The sequence below is a fragment of the Aythya fuligula genome, chromosome 1 (assembly GCF_009819795.1).
Source record: "Aythya fuligula isolate bAytFul2 chromosome 1, bAytFul2.pri, whole genome shotgun sequence".
Taxonomy (NCBI): domain Eukaryota; kingdom Metazoa; phylum Chordata; class Aves; order Anseriformes; family Anatidae; genus Aythya; species Aythya fuligula.
This window is the reverse complement of record NC_045559.1, coordinates 163,467,549-163,487,657: the sequence shown is the minus strand read 5'-3', so window position 1 is coordinate 163,487,657 and position 20,109 is coordinate 163,467,549. Positions and strand designations below refer to the sequence as shown.

The window sequence follows — 20,109 nt, the reverse complement described above, 5'->3', positions numbered from 1 at the left end:
CTTGCTTTTCTTGCTCGTCTGTTTCTTTTTGCAGTGACAAGAGGGCTGGATGTGCCGAGGGAACATTATACTGAGTGATGTGAATGTTGCTTTTTCTCCTGAAGGTTTAAGAAACCTTTCTGACAAGTACCAGGGTGTCTTGTAGCTAATGCGGTCACAAGCTCTGTCTCGAGTCCTGCCTCCATTGCACTGCCCCTCCCTCGTGGTTGATCTGTCTTGTGAGTTTGATTTTCTCTTTGGACTGTAAATTCAGAGGTAGAAGTTGTGTGTGTGTGTATGCAGCACTTTAGCAAAGAATGAAGTTGCATAAGTACGATGTGATGTGCTTCATCTGCAAGCTGATTAGTCCAATGCTGCCTTTTTGTAAGGCAAGGCACAAGATGATACAAACCTTTTTCAGAAAAAAATAATAATTTTAATGTGAAAACAAAAGGCAGAAGGCTTAACTACATACTTTTCGGATGAATATGCACAGCAAGTTGTTGGAGAATTCAAAAGACAAATTTTTAAGAGACTTCTATCTAATTGGTGCAATCTTTGCTTACATGAATGGAGTTTTACAGTAATTTCTTGTTTCTTGTGACTTCTGTCCATACTTCAATGTGTCTAAAAGTTGAGAGGAATGGGGAGAAAGTGAATTTGGTTTGATGGAACTGTTCATCCACTCCCATCACATCTGCTTTCCTTCATAAGGCACCCTGCAAATTTTTAGGCAGGCTTAGTAACATTTCAGATAGATTACTATTATGAAGAGGAAATGGACATAATTTCTGCTATCTCTTAACATCCCTTTTATGCTGCAGGTAACAAAATACTTCTCAAAACTGTTATTTTCCTTTTCCCTGTGGGAAGCCAGATACTTCAAATAAAGAAAAGTTAATGGCAAGGAAGCTTAATTCTAAGCAGTCACTATGCCTTAAAAAGTTTGAGGCAAAGTTCTCAATGCCTTTTTTTTCCCTCCTCTCCTTCATATATTTCAGCGTTATGCCTAGCTTGAAACCTGTCTGCTCTGACAAATTACACAGTTCTATTGAATATTGAAGAGTGTTTTAATGTAATGGTATGTTTACGGCATTGTTTCCAATAAGTGCAAAAACATATCCAGACTTTTAAAAGGCTTGAACTAGATGAGGGCTTCTACATGACTGTTACCAAATAGGTGACTGGGATACACCTTAAGTATCTAGTTTTGTTCTGACAAGTACAATTACGTGGGAGGGAAAGACTTTTTTTCTTTGATCAGTGGTCCAGCTGAAGTGCTCAAACAAGTTTCCTGGACGTTAAAGAACTTATATTAGTCTAAGAAAATATCTTTTCAGCTGTGAAGTGACAGAGGGATGGTATTTCAAATATAACCATCAGCGTGTTGCATTTTTTTTTTACTTAAGGAATTTTAGTGCTTTTTTTTTTTTTTTTCAGCACTATGATAAAATGCAATTGGAAATTAGCATGTGTATTTCCAATGTAAAAATTAAACACTTTGAGTTTGAAGTAAAGGTAAATAAACAGATTACCTGAAATTTGGGGAATAGTGGAAAACAAAATGAAAATGCTGACAATTTATAAATTGACTGTTTTTTAGAAACCTCATCACTATTGCATAAGTATTTAAGGAAATTTTTACCTTTGTGTTTAAAAAGCTTTTGAAATGTTAAGTCTTAAAATACTTCATGAGAGGGTACTTACCATTGTTTCAATTCTACACCCCAAGCACGCAGAGCATCGGCAGAGGAGTTTCAATGGCTTTCTTGAAATCAACCAGGAAGGTCAGGACAGGGATGAAACTTCTAATTTTTTCAATTCTCTTGAACTATACAACAAGACAAAACATGTTTGTAGTGAGTATAGAGAACTTAAAACTGTAAATGAAATGTCAGGAATGATGCGGGAATGTACATAGAACTATAAATCATTTCTTGTATTCTTTCAGCTGTCTTATGGGAAAGAGAAATATGGTTTGTATGAAAATACCCTTGTTAGACAATTAAGAAAAGAGAGCTGTATACTAGAAAGGAAGTATGGTTATTAATAGTTAGGGATGATATTGTTCTATAGTTTTTCAATGGCTGATAGTGGGAGTATGTAATCACTGAAGTGGTTTACTGATGTTTTGTGCCCTTCTGCTTGAAAACATATGGCATGTTTCAGCCTTAGCTATGAATTTCCTTTAATTGTTTTCTGTTGCTGCCTAAACACTTTGAAATGTAGGGTGTGGAGAAAGGGGAGGTTGATGCAAACTCTTTGTGACATTTTTAGTAGCTGCTCAAGACTTCTATCATGCAGAACGAAACCCAGCTGCTGTAATAAACTGGCAGAGTATTGGAAGGTGAAGGTGAAGTGAAATGTATCCATAAAGACGTAAATAGTGAGAAATTATTTAGTTGAAGACCCCAAAACACACACTCCAAGAAGTGGTAGTTCAAGTGCTAGCCCTGAAATCTTATCAAGAGGTGGTAGGGGCTGTGCATATTGGTTCATCTCTGTGAATTCGAGACTCTTTTGGTAGGTTTTAAATGAGACTGTATATTCCAAACTGATGTGTCCAATGAGTTACTAGGAAGAGATGTCAAAATGCTAATTAGGTAACAAGAATTTTAAAACAGTAAAATAATATTACTGGCTTTAGGAATTTTCTAACAGGGAAAATTTTTGTCCCTCCTTCATCTCTAAACTAAAGCTCCAAACAAGTATGACCTTCTTCCCCTCAACTTGCCAGCACCTAACAAAATACATAAATATGGTTGTCAAATAAACTGCAAAAAAAATTCCATTTCTCAACTCAATCAGCTGTAATCTGTGGTATGCTCTCTGTATACTCTGTCACTTGCGTGCTATTTTTATTTTCTCAAATATCTGATGACTGTTTCTGTGTTTGTAGAGAAACATTCCTTCCAAACTGGAAAGAAATGTTAACCATGTAGAAAAGGTACACACCTTAAATTAAACTAGTGACGTTTGTAATCTGATTTCTTCTACCTTTGCCAAAGAAATGCGGATTTGAGACATCTTGCGGTAGACAGTGTATTTCGGTGTTGAATCTTCATAGGGCAAACGCTACAGTGCTTTTCCCCCTGTCTTTTCAGATATTTATTGCTCTGAATTTTAAACACCGCACATCAATTTCCAAAGAAACCAGATGTTAATTGCAGTGGTGACAATTGTTTTTTTTTTTTTTTTTTTTTTTTTTTTTTTTTTTTGTGGTATCAGTGCTGGAGCTGTATATCTATGTTACTCACTGTTCTGTTTGGTACACATTCTTCATACCACATCTCTCAACACCTGTCTGAACACCTCTGCACCCATGTGCCTGTGCTGAATCACCCTCTGGTAATGTGTGTAAAAGCTAGTAAACATTGTGCCGACACCTAATGCGCAGGTTCCATAAAAAACAAAACAAACAAAAATGGTGGGATGCTGCTCCTCTTGGGAAACAAAAGATGTCTATCTGTGGCTGCTGAAGAAGGACAAGCTAAAGGAAGCTTCCAAATTCTTTTAAAACCAAGTATTAAATCACAGTTGAAAATCAGGAACCATGTGAACGAGGATCTGAGGAATTTGCTCTATTTTAAGTCCTCTGGGCAATCAGTGGGGCTGAGTTTCATCTATATCAAATGGTTAACTTGTATGACCAAAAACAGAAAAACATGTATATCAAAAAAACAAACAAACAAAAAAAAAACAAATGTGGGGGGAGGGGCAAAAAGGAAAAGCAAACTCTGCCAAAACTATCAGTGTTTCGAGAACAAGAGTTCTTATTTTATTAGTCATTAGGCTTCAGGGGAGTTTCACCTTTAAGAGGATTACTGTCATCCCAACTCTGTATAGTGGGATAAATTGGCATTAGGGTGTTTTTACACACTTTTCTTATAGAGTCTGTTGCTTTTTATAAGTTGTTCAGAGTGAAAAGTACATCACTTTATTTATTTATTTGACTTTGATTGGAATGTGTGTAAGTGGTGGGAAAGTTAAGGCTTGTCTAAACAAGGAAATAGCTTGGGATGCTATCCCATAGCAACTTTTTGAGCCTATATTTTCTTTATAGTCAACGTGACTGTTACCGAGCGAGTTAAATTCCCTTTATATTGTCCCAAAAATTGAATTGTTAGGTCAGAGGTTGGACTCGATGATCTTGAGGTCTCTTCCAACCTAGAAATTCTGTGATTCTGTGATTGTGTGAATTCCCTTTGTATTGGCCAAAATGAGGTTCAGCTGAGAACTGCACAGAGCTCTCCTGACTGGAAATGTCTGTCTGCCCAGGGTGTCAAAGTGCTGTACTTTTGCCCTTCGCCTCTCTAGTTTACCTTATTTGGTAATAGAGACATCCCTGAAACACACCTGCCCTTTACGACTTGTCAATTCTTCTTATCACTGAAGTATTCATTTGGAGTATATACTATTGCTATATTGCCTTAGTGAAGTTTACACTGCAACACGATAGAGATGGGGTAGGCCTAGAAGGGACTTCAAGTCCTTGAGGCCAGTCGGTCCCTTCCTGTGTCAGGCATGTAGACCACTATGAACATGGAAGTCCTACCTCAAAAAAGAAAATGAGTGTTTTTTTGTTGTTGATATTAAGGTTAAACAACAACAACATGCATTGCTACTGTTGGAAGTAACTTGTGGAGCTCAGTGCTGCAAGAGGTTGCAGACGTTGAGGTGGACTGGGTAGAGCAGGTCTTCTGCTGGCTGTTACCCACAGTGATGGGGAGTGCTGGGGCTGAGAAATGAAGCTGGGGGAAGGTCTTTCATTGCGCACCTCATATTTTATACGTGTCCATAACCAGCTGCTATCATCACATTTACAGTGGGAGATTTTTGGGATCGATGGGCCTTTTTGTCTGAAACCAAAGTGGTAGTTTTCTAAAGCTGTTTCAGAAAGTGGTTTCCATAATAGTTAAACTCTACTGAGACCTACTGCAACAGCTGCAGGTGAGTGAACTGCAACAGCAAAGAGGAGTATTATACTTCTTAATTAGGATTTGAAGTTATTGTTGCTTGGAACAGACATTTCATGCCAGCATTCTGGCAGCATGAGCACAAGGGTTTTGAGGGGAAGACTGGGAATGAGTCTTTGAATCTTTAGAGAGTTTGTTCCTTGTATCTCTAATCATGCACAGAGCTAAGCAGTAGGGAAGACTTGTCTGTCAAGGATCACAATATATTCAATATATATTCACAACTTTATTATTCCACATTATATGGAAAAACAGCGGAGAGCACATAGAGGGGAGTGGTAAAGCAATTAGCACTGTTTCAGATCTTTGGCCAATGTAGTGCTCCATGCATGCTGCTATAGGTAGGATAATTTACAGAACAGAAGCTCTGAAGTCATTTTACGTTTAATTAGGCTTGCAGGACTTTTTTTTTTTTTTTTTTTTAACAAAAACAAACAAAAAAAAAACCACAACTTTGGGACCAAAAAGGGAAAAAGTAGTTCAGCTATTCCACCCACTCTTCCTACTTCCAGTTCAAGACTGAACCCGTTAGCAGCCTTCTGCAGAAATAGCAAGAGCTGTAAGAGCTTGGGCGGTCACATTTTGTAGATGGGACGAACGTGTGGCAGGCACTCGGCAGTCTGCCGTGCAGGGCCAAGGTGGTAATTGCAGTTCCTTGCTCCTAGGCCTGTGGTCAGACCACAAGGTTCAACCCCATTCTCTGTTTTCCCCCCTCACTCCTGTTACCATCTCCCCACACCCACAACAAGTGCTAATAATCGAAACATAGCTCCAAGGAAGAGCAGGTCACCCAACTCGTTGAACAAGATCCCTTTGCAGGTTTCTTCCTTTACCCCACCTCTGAATATAAACAAGATGTAGCTGTGTTGTGATGCTGTTGCAAAACATAGCTCTATATTCTGTATTGTACTGATTTAAGCCAGCTCTTGTGGCTAGTAAGATGCTGTGTACATGAAAATTGTATGATACCTTAAAAACAAACCAAAACCCACCCTCTTTGTCATAAAAAAAATTCCCTTTCTTGAGAGAATGCAGATGTCAATAACTTTTTCTCATGAAGGAGATAATAGCATAAGCTTTCAGGATTACTCCAAATGCTTCCATAAACGTAATACTAAGGAACATATCTGTTAAACATGGACTATTCAGATGGTTCTTCAGAAGTTGTTAGCCAAAAAAAAAAAAAAATATTGCTCTCTCTTCCTAAAATGTCAAACGTTTTTTTGTTGCTAGGCTCTGTAGGTATTGGGTAGCATTTTTTATTTTTTTTCATTTTCTTTCCTTTTTTTCTCCTATTTGGGAGCCTGGGAATTGAAAACAACTTCTGGCACCAAATCACAGTCTGGATGATGCTGTAACATTTCAGTGCAAATCTGTTCCATGGTACTGAGAGCATAGAGTGCTGGTATGAAATTCTGTTCCCTTCCTTCCCCATCACCCTCTGAAAAGAGGAAAAAAAACAAACAACAACAACAACAAAAAAAAATAAAATCTAACCCCAACAACAATCAAAACTTGAATGGCAAAAGAAGAGCTATAAGTGAAATGGTAGGCATTTTGCATAAGAGTAGGAGACAACATGGAGGATTGCTTTTGTTTATTGACCTATCCAGCCTGGAAAAACAGAAAAACACCATGTTACAGTGTTTTTCTCCCAGGTGCCAAGAGAATCAAAAGATGTGCCATAACTTGTATGCATGCAAGATCTCACTGTGTTTTAGTGCATGTGTAGCTTCAGAGAAACAGTTAACTAAGGAGATGACAGGCTTACCACACAACATGACTGCACCCTAAAGAAAGCAAATGTATTTACACGCTTCTTTAAATTAATATTCCTGCCTCACCCAGATAATCATGATAATGAGGGATTTATTTTTTAATTAAATTGCAACTCATATATGCAAGCTGAATTTAGTGTGCTCTTGCGTTGCATGTATAGCCAAAATAAGATGGTGGTTGCACATCCTTATGTGGAGACCTCTCTTCATTCTCTTTCAGTTTGTGTTCTTGCATTGTTATATGATGATTTATTTCATTTTATTTTTTTCATATTTTACCCCTATGCTTCATTTCTCTTTTTCTGCTTAAGGCAGATCCTTTTTCACCTTCCATGATCCTTTTTCATCTTTACTTTTCTTTATTTTCAATTCCCTGTTGCTTGTACTATTTTTTTCAAAGTAAACCTTTTCTTTTCTTTTCTTTTTTTTTTTTTTTTTTTTTTTTTAAGAAAAACAAAAAAACAAAAAAAAAAAACAAAAAAACAACAAAATCTTTAGGAGCCTGTGTACTTTCCCACTACCACCAGTGCTGTATGTCTGTCTTCATAGTGTTGCATCACCATCTCAAACTTTTACCATGTTGGTGTCTGGAGCTGACCACAAGTGCCAAACACAGCACCACTGTCATTTGTGATCCCCTTTTAGAATTAATATTACTTTTAAAGGAATTTGTCCACATTCTCATGTTTTCTTACACAGTGACTGGTTCTTTGCATTCTGGAGGGTAGGGATGGGAATGAGCAGCCCAGAATGCCACCACTGGTCTGGAAGCCCTGCCTTTCCAGCCCTGTTCATCTGCTGGAGCTAGAGGGCTCTGGCACAGCCCCTCTGCCCTTTGCGTAGAAGCAGAAGTAGGGCTGAGGCCCAGCAACAAACAGCAGGGAAGTAGCACTAGTGGAGAAGCTCTAGCTCTTTCCTCTCCTCCTGTCAGTGAGTGTGCAGGAGTGATGAAGGCAGCCCTGCTTTGCTAGGATATCAGAGGGAGGGCACAGACCACAATCTTAACAGCATTTTATCTATGTGAAAGTGAGGCATGGTGAAGACAAAGGCTGTTCCTTACACTGGAATGCCATCTTGTCTTGTTTTCAATGTTGGTTAGAGGGGGATGCCTTGGCAACAGGCAGAGAGCAGGTTCTGTGGTCTCTGATTCCCTGTAGGCACCAGAGAGGCAGGTGTATGCCTGAAAGTGTGTGGTATCGTTTGTCATTCCTCTGAACTGCAGGGTTTAAATGCCAGCTCGTGGATGACCTGCTTCCCACTGCAGGCTGGGTCTCTCTCGTGTTACAACTTTGCAGAGGTTTTTGGGTGTGGTTTACTTTGAAGTTAGTGGCAAAAATGAAATGCTAAACGGTAATAGCTATAACTAGTCAGCGTTCTGTGGTGTGCTTTTAATGTAAGCCTGTACTGCTTGTGGGAAACTGAAGTTGTGCTTGGAGCATCTGAAATGCTTTACTGTTTCCTCATGTACATAGATAGTCTAGTGAAAAAAAACACAACGTGTCCTCCCAATCTCCTTCTGACCTCCCCACCCCCTCCCACTGAAACACTTAGAAAAAGTAATAACATACCCAAAATGAATTGCACTTGAATTTTGTGGTTAACACTTCAGGCTTTATTTTTGTTATGATTTAAGAAGTGTAATTGTGTGATGCTAATTCCAACTTTAGATGCTCATGGATATGCATTGATAAAGTTCTATACTGAGAACATCTAGTTGATTTTTGTCTCCTTTCTTGTGACATTATGCCTTGGGGCTGGTCAGCTCTTCTCTTCCCTTTGCTGTTACTCCCCTTGTGTGTGTAGGTGGCAACAGTATTGTTTCTCATGCTTCGTAGACCCAGGGACCTACAGGCCAATCAGTCTCACTTCTGTGCTTGGAGAGGCCATGGAGCAAATTCTCCTGGAAAACTATGCAAAAAAAAAACAACTATGCAAAGGTATATTGAATATAAGGGGGCAATTAGTTATAGCCAACATGGCTTCACTCAGGGTAGATCATGTCTGACAGATCTGGTGGCCTTCTACAATGGGGTTACAGTATTGGTGGATAGGGAAAGAGCAACTGGTGTCACCTACCCGGATATGCACAAGCAATAGTTGGATGTGATGATCCCGGTGGATCTCTTCCAACTCAGGATATTCTATGATTTAATGCTGTTCTTAGCATAGACCTTATAGCAGCCTTCCAATACATAAAGAGGGCCTATAGAAAAGCTGGGGAGGGTCTCTTTGTGAGGGAATGTAGTGAAAGGACAAGGAGGAATGGCTATAAACTAAAAGAGGGTAGATCTAGATTTGGCATTAGGAAGAAATTCTTGACACAGAGAGTGGTAAAGCACTGGAACAGGTTGTCAGAGGAGCTGTGGATGCCCCATCTCTGGAGGTGTTCAAGACCAGGCTGGACGGGTCTTTGAGCAACCTGGTCTGGTGGGAGGTGTCCCTTCCCATGGCAGGGCGGTTGGAACTAGGTGATCTTCAAAGTGATCTTCTTCCCTTCCAACCCAAACCGTTCTATGGCTCTATGATTTTGTCATACCCAAACCAAGTTCACATGTTCTCTGCTTATTGTATAGGTTCCTTGCCCTTTTCCTTATTATCCTACTCCTCTTTCTTTGCAATTCTGCTGATTAAATCTTTCTTAAAATTAGATGCTCTGCCCTGATGTACAGACATTAGGAGCATCTTGCTGGCAGAAGGGTTGTAAGGCTACAGGCATGAAAACCATGGAGCATCTTGCTGGCAGAAGGGTTGTAGGGCTACAGGCATGAAAACCATTTTTCTCAAGCACACTGTATGGGTGTGTTGTAGTCACCAAGAAATAGATCCGATATGTTGTGTTTCTCCAGATGTTTGAGGTCTGATTTCTTTAACTATTTTTCTCTGTGTGTGTGTGTGCGCACCAAGTATGATGAGATTAAGATTGCACTACAGCCTTTGAAGTTGAAGAGGTAAGAACCATTAGTCTTATTAAAGTTATATTCCTTGACTTGGTAAAAAGAATAGCATGACGGTTGCTATATTTGAGTGCATTAATCACAGAACAATGTTCCTGTTCACATTTCCAATGATGAATCTAATTGTTGACAGCTTGTCATTTTTCTCTGCTTATTTCTATGGTATTACTTAAAATTCATTTCCAGGTTCATTATTCTGTTAAACTTTAAAATGTCTGTTAGCTATTTTGAGACTTGTAGCTTCAGTGATCTACCATGATGATTAGGGGTGGTCAGGAATAACTGCAAATACATTATCTAGAAGTACTGATTAGTTGAAGGTACACTTTTTTTGGTCAATATCCAAGCTCAAGCAACAGACCTTTGAGTGATCTTTCTGCTTGGGTATGAATCCCAGGCCCTGGCCGTAAGAGGATTTGCAGCTGGGACAGTCACTTGAGAGATGGTAAGCATGATCAAACTTCTGGTTTTGTGGAAAGGAAGGTTTTCAGCTGTGTTTTAGCCTGCACATAAGTGAGTGCCACAACTGGCTGTTTTTTTTTTTTTTTAATTTATTTTCTTTTAAATTTCCCCCTTCCTTTTCGTCACACACTCTAAGTGCCATATATGAGTTATTTATTAGGAAGTTCATATTTGATAGGTTTAATTGCTACAACACCTCCAAACTTTATTCTGTCATATACCAACAATTTGGTGGTTGTACAGCTGAGCCACCACTGATGAGCAAGTACTTCTGTTTTTATTATACTCAGGGTGTAGGCAGCATTTGTTTTTTCCAAACCTCTGATTCTTCTTCCTCATTGATCTGCACAATACACTCATTCTCTGCAGTTTGGTTGATATAAGCTGTTAGTTTGGGAGACTGCTTTGTGTTTGGCAACTGGTAGACCTGTCAGAGCATACTATTTTGGGCCTTGTAGTTAGATCATAATAAGTCATAATTAGTGGCCTCTCCCATGTGAAGGAAACTGTGCCTTTTCAAGTTTCTGAGGTGTTGGTACCAAGGTGACACTTGAATAAAAATGGTGCATCTAGCCAGCTTTCCTTGAAGGTGCAAGGAAGATGGGAAGGAAAAGGAAGTGTCCCCCATTAGGCTACACACCCCAGCACAAAACTCTAGCTTGGTCACATGTGTAGGTGGCCTTTTGGGTGCTGCAGGAGCTGGTGCAGAGGTGAGGTTACCTGTCCTGTGTTGTTCCCTGTTGCTTCTGCTCATGTGCTCACTATGTCATGTCCCTTGCTGTCACTGTCAAGTTGCTTCTCTCCTCCCCCTCCATCCCCAGCAGAACAGCCCCCACTGGAGCACATCATACGTCAGACCTTGGGGCACAACACTGGTGGGTTGGGAGTCAGCTGGGATCATTCAGATGTGGTAACACTGAGCCTGCAGCCTGCATGGGGAATACCTTGTTCAAATATTTTCCTTGAATGAAACTGTTTGCAGACAGATAAGAAATACTAGAATCCTAGGGAGCTTCAAAACAGAAGGTTGCAGGGGTTCTTGGGTTTGTTTTACTTAAAGTAAAAACATACTTTTTTTTTTTTTTTTTGGTCTGTATTTGAAGCAGCTGTTACTTTCTTTGTGGATTTTTTTTTTTCTATTTTAAATGAGATATTGTTATATCCAGTGAGGATATATCATAAAAATAAATAAAGAAAAAAGGTTGGGGGGCATTTCAAATGTATTAAATTGCTGATGTGGTGCTCTTTCATACTGTGAAACTCATAAAAGTACTTTGACTTGACAAACCCTCTGAATGACATGGCTGTATGCAGTTTATGAATTAAGTAACTCTGTGTACCTTTTCCTGTGGCGTTCAACCAAACTGAAGTGCGCAAGAGGGCAAATTCTTTTGTTGTTGATAGCATTCCATGTTAACGAGAAGGAATTTCTTGCTTATTGCCTATTGTTTTTGAAGTGGAAAGAGATCACAAGTTGTATAATCTCTCTGTATATCATTGGAGTCTGTTTTTTCTTTTGTTTTTTTCCCCCCTGTAACCTGCTACTGCTGGTCAGTTGATCTGTAACAGGTGCAGCAAATGGGTGCTGCAATACACTGCACCTACAGTTTGTTCTACCTTGGTGTTACAAGGGAGGGGGGTGGAGAGAAAGGGGAGGATCGAGGAGGAGAGCAAACCCCACAAGTGAGGAAGCAGCAGGGCTGAATACAGTTTGGTTTCTGTCTCTCAGGAGCTTGCTCAGCAACCAAACCCAGATTCCAGGTGCAGTATTCCATAATCGGTCTGTAATCATAGAAACAGCATGTTCCTCCTCTTCCTCCCCTGCCAAGAGTTTCTGGGTGGTGAATGTCAGTAGCTGGAGTTATTTTTAAAGGCAAGAGGTGAGGCTTGTCGTGCAAAGCCAGAAAGGGGGCGTTTGTTTGCTGAACAGAGCTGACATCAAAGTAGAGATTGCTGCCTACTGGCTAGTCGCTGCTTTATGCCAGGTAATCTTTAACGTACCAGTCAGTCGCTAAGATCACAACCTGCATGTGTATAGGAGAAACGACCTGTATTTATGACCAGAAGATTTGGTTTTTTATTATTATTTCCATGAGCTGGGCTTTGACATTTAGTGGCTCACACTAACCATCCTGCAAAACCTGCTTAGTGCTTTTAACTAAGCAACTGCTTTCTACTTCTCTTCACAGGATAATATAAATGTTTTTCTGAAAGCTTGCGAAAATATTGGACTGAAAGAAGCTCAGCTTTTTCATCCAGGAGATCTTCAGGATTTGTCCAATCGAGTTACAGTCAAGTGAGTTCTGTGGTTTTGTTTTTTCACCTCCCCTTCTCCTTCTAATCTTAACTGAATATGTTTCTCAGTCCATTTTTAAAAATGTTTGCCTATGGAAAATTATTTTAACCTGATAAAAGCAGTTCTGAATACTGTGGTGAGGGTTTATGCATTCTTAAACCTGGTCAATAATATTTGCACAAATTGAATTTCAGAAATGAATTATTATACCTCACACAAGCAAGCTAATTGTTGATGAATATTTACAGTGTTTAATATATAAAATGGAAGCTGTTCAGGTTATTTTAAGCTCAGAGCAAAACTAACTGTTAAATGATATAACAAGCATCACTTTTCTTTATGCTTTGATATTACTGACATAAAATCTGAAAGGCTGGGGTGGTATTTCTGATGATTATCTGAATTGCTGTGGTTCTTGGGTATGTTATTCCTAAAGGGCTGCTGTCTTCACCACTCCAAATATTAGTCAGATGTTTGTCACTGAGTGTCACACTTCCCCTCAAAGCATGTAAGGGTAGAGACTAAGTGCTGAAAGGCATAGAGTAATTGTTATGCTTACAGAGAAAGAGTTTTCCTCTGAAATCAAAATAGTTTGTTTCTGAAATGTAGTTACTGAATTTGCTAATTTCAGGGCTACTGAGTCTCATAGTTCTTCTAGTTTCTGAGGGATTAAGGTGAAACACCTGTTAAATGCCTACATATGGTGTTTTAAATGTGTGACAGAAATATCTTCATGGGACTTCTTGTTTTGTTACAGTATTGGTTGCTTTTGTTGTGTTAGTACAAAGGATGAGTTTACTGTCATCTCCAAAGAGGAAAAGCTTTAGTGAGCTGTGCTGAAAACCTGTCAAGTTAAATGTTAAGAACTGATTCCTGTCTTAAGCTATCAGTTCTATAAAAGAGGAACAGGCAGTGATCCTTCTGTAAATACCAGGAGAAAATATGGTGAAATGACATCCAACTGCTTTAATTAAATATCTTGTAGGTGGACTGGATGGTGCTATGGTGCTATGTTAACATGCTCTTCGCCTGGTTTCGGAATGAAAGCTCATGCATTTTTGAGGTCTGATACTTGAGATGGAAATGTGTTTTTCCAGGCTTTGAGTCATACCTGAAACATAATTTCTTGCTAATGTGGTGTTTGGGATTTGGCACCCCTCCAGAACGCTGGTATCCTCTATCTGGCTCTTATATCACACTGAAAGCTAGAGGCTTGGTAACCTCTGGCAAGCCTTAATTATCCACAAAAACCTGTGGTAAAGTTATTTTGGTTGAGGCTTACTCTACAGGTATAGATGAGATGGTTGGACACTATCGGGAGCTGGTCTTCAGCAATGTAAATAATGACAGCCTGAAAGCCAGGGGAGGTCAGATAGGTAGAGAGCTAACAAACTGTTGTGCAAGTTATGCTGTCCAACTTGTCCCTATGTTAACCGCAGTTCCCAAGTGAGGTCAGCCATGAAATTAGTCTAGTGGGCCCATAACTGTGGGTTTCTTCTGTTTTGTTTCATTTCTTTGGATTCTTTCAGCACTACTAGTTCTACTTCCAGGAGCAGAATAAGGTCGGAATGTGAATTTGTCATAAGGCAACAGGCATATTGCATCAGACTTGCTTTGCAATAGATTAATTAGTGTTTTTCAAAAAAGCAGATTTGATTGCGTCTTGTGGACAGCAGTGCAGGGAGTCTGGGTTATAGTTGAAAGAGCTGCCAGCTATATAGCTGTACTCTTTTTAATTTGTTTCAATAAAAGTTTGATTTTCCACACATTATGTATCATATAACACTGCCACAGTATGTTTAAAATGCTTACAAAGTAATTCAAAACTTCTGTATCTGACCATGCTGTAAAGTGGTAACTGAGCTATGCTAACACATTTTGACATGTTTAGGAGTTTGTGGAGGGACAGGAGGGACGTTTTATTCCAAGAAATAGAGGAAATAAGTTATACAAAGGTAACTCTCTGCTGAAAAGTTAATTATGCATTATTTGATCACCCAGGGGGCAAGCTAGTCTTCAGACAGTTTCCAGAGAAAGTTGTATGTGTGTCAGGAAAGAAATGCTGATCAGGAGCTTGCTGATCAATCTATATGTGTATATATATATATAGAGAGAGAGAGATTTGAATGTAATAGTGTGTCTAATTCCGCTTGAATGTATATTATATTTCAAAATTTGTTGGATATCAGTCGTCAGGAAAGGGATATTGTTACATGCTTTGCTTTTGTGTTATCCTCTTTTAACCCTGGTTTCAGCATTAAAAGTAAATCATTTCTTGTCATGAGGAGGGAAGACTTTCTTGTATGCTGATTTTTATAAAAGATTGCATTTCACTTTGGGCTATCTGGCATTCCTAAGCAAATTTCTTTTGCTGCCATCACCTGAGGCTAATTGCCCACGTCTTGAATCAGCTGTGATAGGTTATACAGGATAATATTAATGTGTGCCTGAAGCAGCATGTATTTTGACACCTTGATAGTATTCCTGTTTTCTAGTGCTGCACCACTGTTAGTATGTGCTTTTTATCTACCCAAAGTAGATTAAGTAAACTGTTGCTTAAACAGTAAGCTTTTTAAGGCTGGGATTGCTGAGAGCAGTACTTAGTGCTCTGGTAGGCAACTCATATGTACTACCAGACAGAAAATACCAACTTGTGTTGTATGTGAAAAGAGTGTGTAAAGAGGAGGATGTCATTGAAAGGGTGGGTCCACCTCCAGCATTAAGAAGACCACCAGAGCTGTCTTCATATCTTGGAGCAAAACCAACCTCTAACACTGACTGGGAGGTTGCATTTCTGTCTGAGCTGTGCTTGGCCTTGCATGAGTTTGTCCAATTGCTTTTTGAACCCTGTAATGCCTCCAACATTCAGGATGTCTTGTACTGGGAAAGTCTTTAGTCTAACAATGCATTATGTGAAGTATTTCCTTTGCTCCTCATGTGTCTGATGCCTGAGAGTTACATTTGGTGTCTCTTATATTATGGGAAATTATATGCCTTTGGGCTGTTGGGCATCTTAACAGACTTTGACCTGTCCCACCTGGCTATGCTCCCTTCCCAATTAGCCAAGTTATTTTCTGCTTCTTGCTTGCTATTGTATCTGTGTGTGCTTGCTGCCTTTCACTGCACCTTGACTGATGCCAATGTATCTTTCAGCATCATCAACAATATATGTCAGTGTCAAGCCATTAGGAGTTACCAATTCTTGTTTTTATATAGTGTGGTGTTGTCACTTGAGCAAGGTAAGACTCTCTGTTGCTTGTGTCTTGCCAGAAGCTATAGTAAGAAATAATTTTCCTATCTGGAAATAAGGTTGCAACTTTTCAATTGGTTTTTAATTATTAGCATTTTTATGGTGACTGAGATGGTGTACAGGCATAATGTGAAACCCTTCTCTGTAATTACTATTTATATGTGGGACAAGAATCCTCTTAAATTTCCAGTATGTTGGAGACTCTTAGTTCCAAGTGATTATGCGATTATCCTTTTTGCAAAAGAAAAGCTGCTTAAAATTTTATTGTTTAGAAGTTTGTGTGAAGAGGGCTGGTTAAAATTACTGGTTGTTGTTCAAAGGATTGCAAACCATGCTTTGCCAGATCAGCAAAGAGATTAGTTGTTGAGTGATGTGGAAAAATATACTGGCATGGATGGTTTATTTTCTGCCAATGAAAATGTGTATAGATTAATGCCTGAGACTTATATTTCAGTATTTCTGTAAATCTGCAGAAATTATTGCTCAGTGGTATAGTACAGCAATGTGTCATGTTTTCCAATAAAAGTTATCCAGATGGACTTATTTCACACATACTGTGTCCGACAGTCATATGTATATTGTCTCAGATATTTGTGTAAATGCATGTGTTCCTCTTAGATTTTCTCTCTCTCTCTCTCTCTCTCTATATATATATATATATATAGATATAATTTTAGCCTGGGATTTTATTGTTTTGAATCAGATGTTAAAATGCAGCATTTTTTTCAGTAATACAAGGTTGTCATAATATTTCATTTTATTATTTTCTAGTTCTATCACAGAACATAATATGAGCTTGGCAACTTTGAGTTGACAGCACAGTTACCATTTAAAAATGCTAAGCACTTCCTTACCCTGCTCTTCAGAATTGACACACCCAGTTGTTCCCAGCTGTGGAAGTGTACTTAGCAAAACAAAGCCATGAAGTGAGAACTTGCTTAGACAGACATCAAACTTTGGTTCTGATTTGAATTTGCTATCCCAATTATTTTAAAAGGAGGCAGCCTAGTGTGGAATAATAATACATGATACTATTAAACATACTAAGCCAAGCTTCTGTGTAAGAATTCAGTATGCTATCTTAAATAGCAAATGTTTTTTGAAACTAATGTAAACCCAATGCTGTCTCATGTCTTATTGTAATAATTTTATTCTTCTATAAATATAAAAAATATTTGACTCCTACTAATATTATTACTGTGGGTTTATATTCAGAGTAGGTCTTGAGTGAAACAAAAATATTGTCTTGTAAGATAGCTGCAAGTATCTCAGAACCCAACATATCTCAGACTATGATATTTGGATAAGGCTTTCAACTTTTTGTTGCTCTGTACTTCTTCTTTATTCATCTTCAGTTCTATATACTAAATGAAGTAGAAATCATATGAAGTAAACAGATAAACCTGTCAGAGAAATCTTGCTGAAGTACAAATAACTACATAAATCAGATGAAGTAAGAGAGCCCTGATATTTCTAAGTTTTGGATAGTATTAACTATCAATTTAGAGGTCGTTTAGCATGATTATTTTTCATAACTTCCTAAAGCAAAAAACAATCCTGGAAAAATTTGTTTGCAGCGCTTTCTGTAGCACAAAGTGTTACATATCTAGAGCCAACTAGAGAGAGGTATTAACGACAGTTATGTCATGCTCATCATTGTGTTGATGCATATCAGAAGCTAAATTTTTGAGACAGGCTCTCTTTCCACAAAAACATTGTTCAGAGATAAGATGTGTGTTTAAAGTCAAGCTTGAGAAAATGAAACATTTGCTTACGACCCCATCACTTAGCCTGTATTCTGTTGTTTTTCCTATAAGCAGTATACATTTTACAGGGATTTCTAATGATTAAACTTTAAAAATGAACAATTATACTGATTTATACAATCTCTTTTGAACGTATGTACACAATTTCTACAAGCCACATCACAAGTGTTGTACCATACTAAACCACCCTTTCCTTTTAGGCGCTATCGGAAAGTAAGCCTTCTTAGCACCAAGTTAAGCCAAACACAAAACGTTCTCTGGTACCTACCTTCTTTATCCCATAAGTCAGATTACTGTAAAACTAGTGTTTCCTTTCAGTGATTAAATTTCTTTACTTGTCTTTTTTTTTGGGGCAGCTGAAAAATATGCAGATATAGGGTGCTGAAAATACTGTTAAAGCAGTAGCAAAAAGTTTGAACGTAGATGTAGCATCTTTGAGTTTGACGTTCTTCATGTGCTAGGAAAGGAACTGCACAAAAGTAGATTTTACCTTCTAATAGATTTAATTTATGTATATATGCTTATGTTTCTCATGAGTTTAATTTTTTTTTTTCTGTCTAGTCTTGAGGAAAACGATGGGTTTCCTGATTGCACTTGTTCCTCATTGAGGATACTTTCTTCTTCAGGGTCAATGAAGGCAAAGTAAAATTTCAGTTCGTATGTTATAAATGTTACAGCTACTGAATAGATCATTGAAGAAAGTAATCTGTGTAGGAAGCCCTGAAAAGGTGGTCTTTCTGAGTGGAGAATTATTATCAGTGCTCTTAAGAATTTGTTTTGCAAACCTGTAGCACCTGTAGTTGTGTTGATGCCTACGTGGGAATCTTAGCTGTCATTTAGGAAGTCCAGCTGTGTTCTTCCTAATGGTACGGTTAGAACAAACATTTTTACCAAAATATGCTGTGAGAAAACTAGACGGAAAATAGAGAACAATTTTTAAAAGAAACAGTGATTTAGTAGGAAGAGACAGAGGGTCTCTGACTCTTCAAATGCTTATAATTCAATCATGAACATTGGACAGCTAGTCTCAGCCTTTGGGGGAATTCCTCAAGTTTGCTTTGCCAGTAACACTCAGCAATTTGAACTGTCTGGCAATTGACTTAGCTAAAGGTTTGAGATGTAATAAGAAACTTCTGAAACTAGTATCCCATCGTGTCCTTCACAAAGAGCTGCCCAATTTTGATCAAAGGAGGCACAGTCTAACACCATGGGAATAGAGTCTAACACCATGGGAATAGAGTTTTTTTTGTTTGTTTGTTTGTTTGTTTGTTTTTTAAGAGAAAAAAGAGAATGTGAGTCAATTTGTGGTCAGGTAGCTCAGAGTTGGTGTTTGTTGTTGATAATATTGAATTCATACTTGGCTCTTGCATATCTAATGTACTTACGGAGTTAATATAGCTTCTTGAATTCTTTTTTACTTAAGAATTTCAGACTTATAATGAGTATGTGATGGACCTGAGCCTGAGTTTGCTGTAGTGATTTAATGTTACTAAGAAACGCACAATATGAGTCGAAAAACCTAGTTCTAATTTGGCTTCTTAAAAAAAAAAATAAAAAAAAAAAAATCGGAAACACCCTTTCCTGCCTTTTTATTTTGTGTAGAACAGAAAGTTGTGGACTGGATGAAAGCCAAGAACTTCAATGCAAGAAATATCATGGTAGTTAGCCCTAGACTCAAACCTGTGTAAGGTGTCCAGGTGGTATTTGTATGACTGAAAAGTCAATCAATCCAAAGGCACAAAGTTTTTAAAAAACTATCCTTGAATTCAAGTTGAGGGGGAACGGAATGAAAGAATGAGTTTTGTGGAATGAAAACATTTCTTTAAAAACAATTTTATTAGAATAATGCTGCTTTTTGAGATCATTTACTGAAATCCAGGGAAATAACACTTCTTGCACATGTGGTTGTAATAGGATTTTATTGTGGTAACTAAGTTTCCTAGTGACACTACCCTTTAAATGGAAAAGTGTAGCACCCTCACTACAGAATAATTTAGAGATGTTCCTATGACTTTGGAAGTTTGGAAATTTTTATTTGCTATGGACATTTTCATAGAATTGAGTAATACTCACAGCAGCTAATCTTCTTGGGCATATCCATATTTTAAACATTAAAATTGGTGTATAGCTTGTGACAACTCCTTTCAAGATCATATATTTCACGTTTTACTTTTATCAATACTGTCACACAGAGGTTAAAAAAGAAACAAAATTGAATAAGTGTATTTCATCTGTCATGTTATGCTGTTGTGCTTACTGTACAATACTCACACATGTCATTAATTTGCATATCTTTTAAATCATTCCAGTAAAACCATTGTAGGTAACAAAGTGTTCCAGACTTTGGACCATACCTTCCAGGAACTAACCTCGAACTCTTCAGTATAAACTCTATAAAATGTTGGGTGCGGTACTATATAATCTTCCAACTTTCTGTGAAGTTTCTGATCATGAAGAGAAATGTTTGAGATTGTTCATTTTTTCTGTTGAGTAGTTTAACAGTTAATTTACATTTTGATGGGGTTGCATTCTTGATGGTGTTTGATTATCATTTATCTGTTTTATGAGATGACTTTGATGAAAGAATGACAAACTTCTAGGTATATGTGTACCTAGAAGCATACAGAAAGACTGAAAAAATTTGGAGA

The 20,109-nt window shown here is 38.1% G+C and overlaps 1 protein-coding gene across 2 annotated transcripts in view; it reads left to right on the top strand.

Moving 5' to 3' along the window:
* The window catches only part of LMO7 (LIM domain 7), a 129,059-nt gene that overhangs the window by 44,957 nt on the left and 63,993 nt on the right, over positions 1-20,109 (top strand). For both annotated transcript variants that reach the window (XM_032198957.1, XM_032198950.1), the window contains one exon: positions 12,339-12,445. In XM_032198957.1, coding sequence (XP_032054848.1) covers positions 12,339-12,445 — 107 coding nt within the window. The remainder of the gene's footprint in view (positions 1-12,338; positions 12,446-20,109) is intronic.